This window comes from Paroedura picta, chromosome 18, assembly GCF_049243985.1.
Source record: "Paroedura picta isolate Pp20150507F chromosome 18, Ppicta_v3.0, whole genome shotgun sequence".
NCBI lineage: Eukaryota > Metazoa > Chordata > Lepidosauria > Squamata > Gekkonidae > Paroedura > Paroedura picta.
The window spans coordinates 9,295,859-9,308,856 of NC_135386.1; the positions used below are offsets into that span (position 1 = coordinate 9,295,859).

Sequence of the window (12,998 nt, forward strand, 5' to 3'; positions counted from 1 at the left end):
TTCCGAAGCACAAAGGCTGCAATGACTCGGAAAGCTTGCCGTTGCAGCCCTGTTCCTCCTTCCCCATCTGGGAGTGCCAGCTCCGCCCCGCCCCGCCCTGCTGCTGAGCGCCTGCAAAGAAGATACGTCTGGAGGCCAGAAACCTCCAGGGGGGAGTTGCTAGGCCGGCTGCTCCGAATGTGTGGGCTGGCGCTGATAAGAGCCCCCGGTGGCTCGCGGGAGGCCGAGACGGCGCATTCCTGAACTTTTAATTTGAGATAAAATCGGCGAGGGCCTTTCCAACAATGTGGCTTCAGAGTTCTCCGAAGGTACTCGTGTTATCTGTAATTAAACACCCCCCCGGACATGGGCTGCCTAATGCAAGGATCGATCAGGGATTGGTGTGCACCCGAAGAGTAGGGTGGGGAGATGGGCTGGCTGGCTGGCTGGCTGGCTGGCTACAGAGATGCTGAGGGGATGGGCTGGCACTCAGGAGATGGAGTTGCAATAGTCTTCTTTCCTGCTCGGACAAACCACTGGCCCTGAGAGCTCAGCTTCCCCCTGTAGCAGTTCCAGGTTCGAACCTGAAATTGGGGCCACTGTGGGTGGGCAGGTAGTTGTGAGTTCCTGCATAGTGCCGGGGGTTGGACTAGATGACCCCGGAGGTCCCTCCCGACTCTTCTACGGTTTTATGATTCTAACTGGGTGTGCATCAGGGGAAAGTGCACCTAGTCTATCAAGTATTGGGAGAAGCAAAGGCTTGCAGTGCACTAAACATGATTCAGGCCCTTCTGCAGCAAAGGCCTAATTCTGCATGGAAGCAACTGCGCTGGAGATAAATATCGGAGATCAATTCATGCAGGGATATTTTTAGATCCGTCCCCGAAGGCAACTCACGGTCTACGGACAATGCAAACAACTTTAGATACTAGCTAGGCCTGCCGTGTGGGGCTTTTTTGAAAGCGTTTCCCAGATCCAAGAGGCATTGCATAGCTCAAGATGTCAGAGAATCTGAACCAAACATATGTACAGCGCTTGGCTCTGCTTTCTCTCAAGTTTCTGTCCTCGATCCAGCCATCAGGCTGTTCCCATCCCAGCCAGAATGACAGCATGTGCCTTTAGGATTCAGGGGTAGTCAAACTGCGGCCCTCCAGAAGTCCATGGACTACAATCCCCATGAGCCCCTGCCAGCGTTCGCTGGCAGGGGCTCCTGGGAATTGCAGTCCATGGACATCTGGAGGGCCGCAGTTTGACTACCCCTGCTTTAGATGGTATCATTGCCAGAGAAAAGATTATCATAGAAAAACGCATATCACGTTCAGTAGCAAGCATACGACACTCTACAGCAGCACAGAAGCTGTGATGGGCAGAGTTCCACTTCCGGTAACAGAATCTGAGCCCAGTTCGAATTCTGGTGGGGCTGCCCAAAACTCACCTGGGCACAGTAGGAAGAAGAGGTTCCGGTGGGCACTGAGTGAGCTCACACCTGTGGCTGTACCTGGGGCCGTAAGGAACACAGGTGGACACAGCAAGGTGTCGAGTCTAGACCAGGAGTGGCCAAACCGTGGTTCTCCGGATGTCCACGGACTACAATTCCCATGAGCTCATGGGAATTGCAGTCCATGGACATCCGGAGAAGCCCAGTTCGGCCACCCCTGATTTAGGCCACCTCCCCAAAGGATCTGTTGGCTGGGGACTAACGCAAGAAACATTAGTGTTCCATTAGTGTACAGTTTTCTCTTTTGAAGGGAGCCTTCATTTTCCTGCAATAATCTTAAACTTGCCAGGAGCTGCTCCGAAGTTTTCTCTTTGATTTTCAAAATGAAAAGAAGAAGATGGCAGTCGCCTTTCCCCAAATACCTCTGCAATCAGAGGGGTATATTTGCTGTACATTACAGGTCTTTTTTTCCCAAGTAAGCTCTGAGTAGGAAAATCAAAGTCGCTCTTGTTATCTGTCTTCTGTCATCCCTCTCTCTGTCTTCTGCCTTTGTGCCATCTGTCCCTCTTGACAGGGAAATGACTGTACAGTGGGGTTAACAATCTCCATTTCACCAATATTGCAGCCTGGTGCTGCAGCCTTCTATTCCCCTCTCCCCCGGTGCATGCAAGGGTGTTTCTTTGTGGCTGCATGCAGCTCCATTAAATGGGAAACCGGCACACATAATCTCTTCCTTACATTTTCCAGGGTATTCATGTCCGGGAACAAAAATCAGAATACACGTCTGTACAAGCGCGCAAGCGATCTGTGTGTTCGTACCCCCAAAATTAGTACGGGTGTGACCGATGTACTAATGTCCCCGTTTTTCCTCAGTAAAGCATGAGAAGGTGTAGAAATTGGACTTCGCTTCCTCCCCTCTCCTTTTAGCACAATTCTTTGCATTGTCGAGGGGCGGTATACGTGATTCTCCGTTTTGTAATAGCTTTACAGTGACCTTTCAGGGCCTGCCCCTTTCTGCAGTGACTGAGGCTGTTTGTGTCTCTCTCTCACAGCTATTCAGTGAAAAGATCAGCGGAGCTGAAGGGACAAAACTCCATGAGGACTTCCAAGAGATGGAGAGGGTAAGGAGAGTTTCCTGCCAAGATTAGCTGCGATTCCTTCCCCTCAATCCCAGCTTTCATGGCTCCTACCTCAGGTCTTCCAGAGTGCCTTGTGAGAGTTTCTAGATGCGCCCTGAGCTTGGTACGCATGTTGGGGGCACACAGGGGCACGGGCCATAAAGCTTTCCGGCGACTTCCTCAAGAGAAGGTGCCAGTCTCTTATGCAGGGGTAGTCAAACTGCGGCCCTCGAGATGTCCATGGACTACAATGCCCATGAGCCCCTGCCAGCATTCGCTGGTGACTTCCTCAGGAGAAGGTGCCAGTCTCTTATGCAGGGGCAGCCAACCTGTGGTCCTCCAGATGTTCATGGACTACAATTCCCATGAGCCCCTGCCAGCATTCGCTGGCAGGGTCTCATGGGAATTGTAGTCCATGAACATCTGGAGGACCACAGGTTGGCTGCTCCTGCCCTGGAGTACTGTGGAGGAAGGGTGGAATAAAAATCCACTGGACTCTAAACCAGGGATTCCCAGCTGCTGGCAGCTCTGGAAGGGGGTCTGCAGCCTTCCTCCTCCTGCCTCAATGGATTGGCCACAGGCTAGGGAATCAGCCACTTCCATTGTTCCCCCCCCTCCTGAGCGTGAATAAGTTTTCTTGTGGTTTCTGTGGCTGGGAGGGGGCAGATCCTACTCCCACCTTAAACCACCTCCTGTCTCTCTCCCCCCTCTCAGTTCTCCTTGAGCCTGCCTGTTAACATGGGTGATGATGTCACTTCCTGGGGAGGGGGGGCTGACAGGGAGGTGTGGCCAGCCGACATCACTTCCGGGGTTCCTAAAAGAAGAATTATTTCAAGGGCTCCTCCACGGTCAAAAGGTTGAAAGGGGGCTGCTCTAGACAGAGACGGCAGATATCCCATTGTAGTTTCCTAAAAATGAGAGACCTCCAGACCTGCAGTTTTGTTCCTGAACATCCCTGCCTGCTTCATGAAAGGCCAGGCCGTACAGCATCCTGGCATGATTATATTTAGCCCTTCTGCCAGCTGAGATTCCTGTTCCTGAGACATTATTCCACTGAATCTGATTTCGAAGGCAGGGTTTTGTACAACACCTGCGAAGACCAGGATGCACTGCTGCCGGGCAGTGAACGCTCCCTTGAAGGACCCTTCTTATCGATGTTTTCCTTGCAGAAAATCGAGGTCACCAACAAAGTGGTGGCAGAACTCTTGTCGAAATCCACGGAATACCTCCAGCCCAATCCAGGTAAGAGACGATCACGGCGGCTCAGTCCGTGATGTGCATTAAAAAAAAACCAAATGTTTGCAAAGCTATCTCAGCAAGGCGTGTGCCTAATTTGGTGTAGTGTGGAGGAAATAAAATTCAGCACCATAGAATCGGATTTCTGCGGTGGTCTTTCAAATAATTCTGTGTTGACCCAAGAATCCTCACAAACCTCGGGGCGAAGTTTCTGTACACCCAGGGGAATTGGCTGCAATTTTATTTATTTTATTGATTGATTATGATGGGGTTTTTAAGGCCACCCCTCTCCAAAAGTGGCCCTCAGGCTATAAAACATATCAAAGACAAATTCAAACAAAACAAACTTTAGGCTAAAAACAGTAGTAAAATTCCAACTGTGATCCCTCCATCCCAGAAACTACCTAGCATGACAGGTGAACCAGCTATAAAGACAGACTCTGTGGCCCGGCTTAAGATGGGGAGTTCTCAAGAGGGTGGTGACCACAGATGTTCTCAAGAGGGTGACCACAGATGTGAGGTAGCCAATTTAGATGTTAGCGTTGAGACCCTGGAATTCAATCAAATGCCTGGTGGAAGAGCTCCACCGTGGAGGCCCTCTGGAAGTTCGGAAGCCCCGTGAGGGGCTATGTTTCCGCCGGCAGCTCATTCAACCAGGCTGGAGCCAGGGCCAATGAAATCTCTGGTTCTGGTTGAGACCAGGCACACCTCTTTATGGCCAGCGTATATGGTGGGGCAGGGTTGGGTAGGATCCTATCCCAAACCACTGCAGCCTCAAGGGTCTCCCCTCCCTCCTTTCATGCAACCCAGGGGTAGTCAACCTGTGGTCCTTCAGAGGTCCATGGACAACCATTCCCACGAGCCCCTGCCAGCAAACGCTGGCAGGGGCTCGTGGGAATGGTAGTCCACGAACATCTGGAGGACCACAGGTTGACCAACCCTGATGCAATCCACTTGGGAGATCGTTCCAGATGGAAGGACGAAATGACACTCCCATTTGCACTCATTTTCATCCTTTTGTTTGGTTCCCGTCTCCGTTTATTGCATTTCTCTTGTTTAGCCTCCAGAGCCAAGCTGGGAATGTTGAACACCGTGTCCAAGATCCGAGGGCAAGTGAAAGCCACGGGGTACCCACAGCCGGAGGGGCTGCTTGGGGACTGCATGCTTCGGTACGGGAGAGAACTCGGCGAGGAGTCGACGTTTGGTGAGCATGAGGCGCTGTGCAGCGCTGGCTGTATGTCCGTGCAGGAAAAACAAAGCAGCAGATCGTTGGGAGGGAATCTAGGTCTGTGTCCCGAGGCGCTTACAGTTGCCGGGGAAGTGACTTTCACGGCAACGTTCATTGATTGATCCTTTATGGATCGCTTCTTTAGCCCTTCCTTGCGCTGATCCGCGTGGGTGTGAGCAAAAACGTCCTAGTCTGATCATGCAACAATCTACTGGGCCATTCAGCGAACAAGCCAGGAGTCGAACTCTTGGTTTTCATCCTACTTTGGGATCCTGACTTCTGTGAGAGAACAGAGCCCGGATCACTGAGGCTTGTGGCTGTTGTCATGACAGCAAATTGGTGCTTGATCCAAGTAATGTGTGTGGGGCAAGGAGTGGAGGACATGCGCAGCAGTGGCAGACCGCATTCACGCACGATTGGAATTTAATTCCACTTGGCTGGGACGTCAAGAGACTGCCCCCTTCTGGGAAAGCAGAGGGCGAAATGGGGAGCCTGTGAACTAATGCCTGAGCCTTTTCGATCTGTTTTTAAAGCACGCGCAACACTGCCTGTGACGCTTAAATGTCGCCTCTTCCTTTCAGGGGCCGCTCTGATCGACGTGGGGGAGAGCATGAAGCAGATGGCTGAAGTGAAGGACTTTCTGGACATCAACGTCAAGCAGAACTTCATTGACCCTCTTCAGTTGCTGCAGGACAAAGACTTGAAAGAGATCGGGGTGAATTTCCCTTGCTTTAAAAAAAAAAATTCTATCCTTGCTTAAAAAAAAAAAAAGTTCCATCCTTGCTTTAAAAAAAAAAAAAGTTCCATCCTTGCTTTAAAAAAAAAAATCTACATTCTGCTGCTACCTTACGCGTGAAAGATTGCTTACGTTTAAAGTTGCTGTGTTTGTGCGGAATTCCTCTTGGGAAGTGTCACTTTTCTCCTTCTTTTTTGATTTTTTTTTTAATGCAACATGAAAGCACGGGATTCGGTAGTGGGCCGCAATTGCAAGGTTAGGTGGGTATTTAAGCTGCAGCTCTAGATGGCATTACGAAGGCAATTTCTGTGGCGATTTCTTAGTAACGGCCACTTAAAGCGACAGGCACTGTCCCTACCATTTGAGGGGAGGGTTGTTTGGTGGTTGTTTGTAGTGTCCAGATTTTCCTGCAAACCTGAGTCGTTTCTTGGGTTGTCAGAAAGATCTTCCTCATCCGTCCGAGGCTTCAAGCTTCCACCAAAGAAAACATGCTGAGAATTTGGCAGGTGGATGTTAGATAGAAGATAGAAGAACCCTAGAATCTGACCCAAAGATAAAAAATAGCTGTCTTTTGGCAGGGGCCTGCTTCTAATTTGCACCGTCTGAAGCGCTTTCACGTTGGACGATAGATCCAGCATGTACGGATTTATTGTCGAGAATGTCAAGGCGGCCAATAACTGGATTGTTTGCAGATGCCGTGGGGGTTCTGCAGCCTGCGGAATCCCATGGAACTTACCCTTGGCGCATAAATCAATGTCACCGAATTCATCTTCCAAAAAGAAAATGCCTGTAAATCCTCTCCCTTCTCACGTGGGGCTTCTTACCGCTCGTTCTAACAGTTGGACTTAACTCCCGCTTTCTTTTTTTCGACAGCACCATCTAAAGAAACTGGAAGGCCGACGCCTGGACTACGACTACAAAAAGAAGCGCCTGGGAAAGGTACCAGATGAGGAAGTCAAGCAAGCCGTGGAGAAGTTTGAAGAGTCCAAAGAGCTGGCGGAGAGGAGCATGTTCAATTTTTTAGAAAACGATGTAAGCCGTTTGGTATCTTGCTGTGCGCAAGAGGCATCTAGATTCATAGACGTGGAAGGGACCTCCTGGGTCATCTAGTCCAACCCCCTGCACTATGCAGGACACTCACAACCCTCTCGCTCATCCACTGTCACCTGCCACCCCCTTGAGCCTTCTCAGAATCAGCCTCTCCATCAGATGGACCTTTTTAAAGATGGAGAACCCACCACCTCCCGAGGAAGCCTGTTCCACTGAGAAATCGGTCTGACTGTCGGGGGTCTGTGAGAAGGGTGTTCACCCGTTGGCCCTTCTTTGTTGGCAGGAAGGACGGCTAGCTTCTTGCTGCGAGACGGGCCTGGCTAGCTTCTTGCTGCAAGAGGTGGGGGGAAGAGGCAGGCGTTGCCGCAGAAGAGGCAGGCACGGAGCGTTAGCTCCGCACACACGTGTTTTCACCACCAGGGGGCGCTAACGCGCATGCGCAGTGCCACGGGCCGCCAGCTCTTCCCTACCCACGGAGGCGGTCCTCAACCATAAAAAGGTTGGGCACTGCTGTTATAGATGTTATGTTACATATGTTATGTTATAGATGTTTTATGATGCTTTGGGCTGATCTTGCGTTGAGCAGGGGGTTGGACTAGATGGCCTGTATGGCCCCTTCCAACTCTATGATTCTATGATTCTATGAGCAGGGGGTTGGACTAGATGACCTGTGTGGCCCCTTCCAACTCTATGGTTCTATGATTCTATGAGCAGGGGGTTGGACTAGATGACCTGTGTGGCCCCTTCCAACTCTATGATTCTATGATTCTATGAGCAGGGGGTTGGACTAGATGACCTGTGTGGCCCCTTCCAACTCTATGGTTCTATGATTCTATGAGCAGGGGGTTGGACTAGATGACCTGTGTGGCCCCTTCCAACTCTATGATTCTATGATTCTATGAGCAGGGGGTTGGACTAGATGGCCTGTGTGGCCCCTTCCAACTCTAGGATTCTATGATTCTATGATAGATGGCAGGTTCAACCTTACCTGTCGTCGGCCATTATCAAAATATCTTGGAGATATTTAAACCATAGAACCATAGAGTTGGAAGGGATCAGCCTCAAGCATCCAGAAGAAGTAGGTGTCAAGTAGGAAACTGGGTCGGGGAGTCGACATGCAACAGATCTTTTGGGACTGGGAGTCTGAATGCCCCGGAATAGATCCTTTTGAATGGGTTGTGCCATTAAGGCTCTCTGTCCAGCTCCTTTTAAACAGGTTGCAGGAGGGAACCTTCTCCTCCCCTCCCTTCATTCCTCCAAACGTTGCCCATCCCCAGACTACTCCTAGAGCCATCCCTGCTCTCTCCTGGCTCCAGCTGTCTCCACCTCTGGTCGTAGAAAGACCATCTGATCAATTGGGGTGGGTGAGTAGATTAATGAGGAAACGGTGGATCGCTAGATGTGTAAGAATTGTTTGAAAGAAAAATAGGAAACTTTAAATACCTAGTTCTAAGGGGGGGGGGGAGAAGCACTAAATGTTCAGCAAAGATGGCAGAGAATGCAGAATCTCTCCTTAGAATTTCAAAAAACATGCCCAGCTTGAAACTAATAAGGAGAGACCAACCATGGACACCCCCCCTCGCTCCCCCCCCCCAAAAAAATCAGTGCTCTGACACTACCTGCTATTTCTCATCGTTCTGCAGAATGCATGCCCTGCAATTCTCAAGAGAAAACCGTTTGTTTTTTTTAAAGGCACCGATTGCAGGCACAGGATTTGAATGGAAGGAATGCCGAATTCCAATTCCGTGACGTTTGGAAGGAAGCAGCCCGTGCAAAAAGGGCCTGTCGTGGCAGCTGGACTTATTGAGTTCCTTACCTATTGCTTTTAGAAGGCTGCCACCTAGCGAGAGCCATGTAGATTCCCAGCACCACCGCCTCTCGGGGACTGCCAATTTGCAGCTGTTGCAAGAAGGCCAAAAAATGTCTGAAGAACAGCCCTTGGGCTTCCCCAGGGCAGAGCGCTCGCCTTGAAACCATTGCAGCCTTACCTGGGGGAGCACTGTGGCCGAGAACACAAGCAGGGCGTTCGGAAGCGGTAGATTTACACGGTGGATGTAAATCCTTGGCAGATTTACACGGTGCTGTGAAACGAAGCACTCTTCTAGGGGTGTGAGTGTCCCGCATAGTGCAGGGGGTTGGACTAGATGACCCATGAGGTCCCTTCCAACTCTATGATTCTATGATTCTCCTTCCAGGGATGTGATCGTGCCAGCCTACCTCACCGGCTGGTTGTCAGGACAGCTTAAATCAGGGGCAGTCGAACTGCGGCCCTCCAGATGTCCATGGACTACAATCCCCATGAGCCCCTGCCAGCGAACGCTGGCAGGGGCTCATGGGGATTGTAGTCCATGGGCATCTGGAGGGCCGCAGTTCGACTACCCTGGCTTAAATAATATAGAAGATAATACCTCTGTTCCTAGGTAGATCTGTGTTGGACTTTTTAAAAAGTAATATAAAAATACTTGCTGAACGGGAAGTTTTGCCAGCCAGAATCCATGGATTAGGCCTTCGGTTCCCACAGGTCTCCGTTGGGGTAAGACGTCTTCTGGGCCAAATGCTACCATTTGTACGTTTGTCCACAATTGCGTAACTCTTGTGTTTTGAGTGTGTTTTTAGCATGTGGTCATTGGTTCCAAACCGAAAAAGGGTAACGTATAAAGCAGGGGTGGCCAAACTGAGCCTTTCTAGATGCCCACGGACTACAATTCCCATGAGTGCCTGCCATGCTGGTAATTGCAGCCCATGGGCATCTGGAGAGTCACTATTTGGCCATCCCTGGCATAGAAGAAGAAGAGTTGGTTTTTATATGCCGATTTTCCCCACCAGGAGTCTCAAAGCGGCTTTCATTCGCCTTCCCTTTCCTCTCCCCACAACAGACACCCTGTGAGGTGGGTGAGGCTGAGAGAGCCGATATTGCTACTCTGTGAGAACAGCACCATCAGGGCTGTGACTAGCCCAAGGCCACCCAGCTGGCTGCATATGGGGGACCGCAGAATCAAACCCGGCTCACTAGATCAGAAGGCACCACTCTTAACCAGCACACTGGTGGTCCATCTTTCAAGAGCCTTTCTCTGTCTCGTTGATTGGATCTCCTTTGCTGAGGTGGCCGAATGAAACCCACAGGACTCTTCTTTGGTTCTCCCTTCCAGATAGAGCAAGTGAGCCAATTGCTAGTCCTGGTCGAAGCGGCGCTAGACTACCACAAGCAGTCTGCAGATATCCTCGAGGACCTGCAGAGCAAGCTTCAGAACAGGTAGGTGCAAAGGTGTAGCCGCGCTTCCGGCTTCCATCCCACTCCTCCCTTGAAAAGCGCAAGGTGGAACTGGATCACGCGACGCTTCTCGGGCCAGGTCCCGCCTTCCGGCTTGTACTCCCTCACTGGCCGGTTGTGAAGAGCACGTGAGACGCGGAAAAGCATCAGCGCCTGGTTTTGTCACAGCTCCCTTCTTTTGTGGCTTGCCTCCCTCGTTTCAGAATCAACCTCGCCTCCAGCCAGCCCAGGCGCGAGTTCGTGCCAAAGCCGGCGATAACGGCAAGGCTGGAGCTACACGACAGCCAGCAACACAACGGCATTGCGTTGGGTTCGCCCCTGAAATCAACAGGTGAGTCGATGCTAAAAGAAGGGGGTGAAAAGACGGCTGTCTGTCGACATGCCTGTTACTTAATTCCCGGCTCTCTCCGGCAGGGTTCTGTGAAGCCCCGGGGGCTTCTTGATAGCCCTGGAAGGGTTTCCCGAAAGGGTGGGAGTTACTAGAGGGAAGAGCCTCCGGGGAGGGTAATGAATGAATGAATGAATGAATGAATGAATGAATGAATGAATGAATGAATGAATGAATGAATGAATGAATGAATGAATGAATGAATGAAGAGAAGCGTTGTCTCTTAATTCAACTCTGCCGGCGCAATGAGAAGTGTCTGAGGAAAGGAATATTTCCTGAAAATAGCTCTAATCCAGCGGTGGCCAGCCTGGCTCTCCAGATGTCCATGGACTACAATTCCCATGAGCCCCCGGGGGACATCCGGAGAGCCACAGGCTGGCCGCCGCCATCGATAGCTATTCAAAACATTATTGGGGAAGGATTCCTTAATCTGGACATACCTGAAGCTTTCCCGTTAAACCTTTTGGGTGAGAATTAATGTATAAATATTTATTATTTATTTATTTTATAGGCCACTGCTCTTGCGACTGGCTCGCGGCGGGTTATACAAAACAACCCATACAACAAAATCCCTTAAAACTCCAATTTCTACTATACAGCAGTACAAAAACTTCAACAGGTGGCCATCATAATCCCCTTAAAACAAACCCTAGGGGGGCAGCAATGGGGGTGGGCAACCAAGATGGGAGCTCATTCCACCAGGTAGGGGCCAGGACCGAAAAGGCCCTTATCAAGGCCAGGCAAGCATCCCTAGGGCCAGGAATGGCCAGCAAGTTGGCACCTTGCCCACTCTTTGCCTCTCATGAGATGTTCTCGTGCGGCTGATCTTTCCCCCTGTATCTCACGTCCCTCTGGCAGGTTCCTCGCTGCACCTGGACCAGCCAAGCTGCCAAGCCCTGTATGACTTTGAGCCAGAAAACGAAGGGGAGCTCGGCTTCAAGGAAGGGGACGTCATTACGTTGACCAATCAGATTGACGACAACTGGTACGAGGGCATGCTCGATGGCCAATCGGGCTTCTTCCCCATCAACTACGTCGAGGTCATCGTGCCGTTACCCCAGTGAGCACCTTGCGCCGTCCGGACAACAGATGGACGTCCTTGGCCAAAATGGATTCCGTTCGTGTGGCGTTCTGGGGCAGCCTCGCTGATTCCTTGACCAACTCCTTGACTTTTTTTGTACGCGTCTCTCGGAAACGTATTTATTTTGTATTCGTGTAGTTTGTATATATTAAACCCTTCTTCCCTTTTGGGGAAGTACGGAGGGGAGGGGGAGAAACCCGACCTGGCCCGTGGTTTTGCTTGTGCCTTCAAGGTGTGTTTACCAGCAGCTCACCGGCTGCTCCCAAAAGTGCATTTAGTGGCTCACCGCCCCGGCCTTGCTGTCCGTCTTGGCTGCAGCATGCTTGTTCTGGATCGCCCTTCTCAGGAGCAGAGGGAGAGCTGGGCTACCTGTAACCAGCTTCGTTCTGTGTGTCTTAACTGTGAAAAGCTATGCCCTTTGTGTGCGCAGAGCAGAGCAGTGACCTTGATGGAGATGTTGCTGTACTGAGTGGGCTGTCTGAAAGTCAAAAGCCTCCAGAGACACTGACCAAATGTAATAAACCTTGCGTGGGAAAACAGGCCCTCTCGCTTTTCTTAACTGGGGGCAGTCCAGCGACAGCTTCAGACGGACGGCTAGGGGGAACTCGATCCCCAGCCTGTGCTGGCCCAACCTTTTGACCGTGGAGGAGCCCCGGAAGCGATGCCAGCTGACCGCACCTCCCTGCCACACCCCCAAAAGTTACATGTCACCGGATGCTTTAACAGACAGGCAGGAGGAGGAATTCCAGGCTCAAACAAGGTGTATAAAGGGAGCTAACGTTCAAGATGGACACTGAAGTTCCATTTAGATCAGGGGTAGTCAAACTGCGGCCCTCCAGATGTCCATGGGCTACAATTCCCATGAGCCCCTGCCAGCAAATGCTGGCAGGGGCTCATGGGAATTGTAGTCCATGGACGTCTGGAGGGCCGCAGTTTGATTACCCCTGATTGTAACCATGGTCACTCCATTCTGGTAAGCCAAGTAGTCATGGCAGCTCCAGAATTATTGGGAGAAAAGATGCTCAAACGTTTAATAGATTTTTTCACCAAAACAGGGATTTGGACTACTCCCTTTCACCAGATTGGCTGCCCATCAGGGCTGAACTGTTTATTTATTTTATTTTTTTTTGCTATTAATGCTTAGAAGCTGGCACAGCAGGTAAGCTCTACTAGGGAAGCAATTGGGCTACACTTAACAAATTGTTCAAAATGTATTGCAGACTTAATAGACCTGCAAACGCCTTAGTCACGAGGCACCTGGCCAGATGGAATTTCTAGGCCTTTTTGCAAAGCCCGCTCCAGTGGCAAGAATAGGGATAGTGCAACCACAAACTGGTACTAAAAGGACAAGTCTCCTAAATACGTCCCATTGGAACAAATTGATCGCTCCTGTTTACGTTCAGCTCCTTGCAGTTGAGCCAAGGAATTCTTCAGACTCTGTGTGTTTACAGTCACTTAAGTAGCTTCTAATGG

At 50.7% G+C, this 12,998-nt stretch overlaps 1 protein-coding gene across 3 annotated transcripts in view; it reads left to right on the forward strand.

Moving 5' to 3' along the window:
- Nucleotides 1-12,064, forward strand: part of SH3GL3 (SH3 domain containing GRB2 like 3, endophilin A3) — a 29,864-nt gene extending 17,800 nt beyond the window's left edge. For 2 of the 3 annotated variants that reach the window (XM_077317255.1, XM_077317256.1), the window contains 8 exons: nucleotides 2,470-2,538; nucleotides 3,705-3,777; nucleotides 4,832-4,975; nucleotides 5,581-5,714; nucleotides 6,609-6,767; nucleotides 9,935-10,038; nucleotides 10,260-10,387; nucleotides 11,303-12,064. In XM_077317255.1, coding sequence (XP_077173370.1) covers nucleotides 2,470-2,538; nucleotides 3,705-3,777; nucleotides 4,832-4,975; nucleotides 5,581-5,714; nucleotides 6,609-6,767; nucleotides 9,935-10,038; nucleotides 10,260-10,387; nucleotides 11,303-11,508 — 1,017 coding nt within the window. In that variant the 3' untranslated portion in view covers nucleotides 11,509-12,064. Of the gene's footprint in view, nucleotides 1-163; nucleotides 309-2,469; nucleotides 2,539-3,704; nucleotides 3,778-4,831; nucleotides 4,976-5,580; nucleotides 5,715-6,608; nucleotides 6,768-9,934; nucleotides 10,039-10,259; nucleotides 10,388-11,302 lie in introns of those variants that run through there. The other variant, XM_077317257.1, reaches the window with a different exon arrangement.
- The last annotated feature ends 934 nt before the right edge of the window (nucleotides 12,065-12,998 follow it).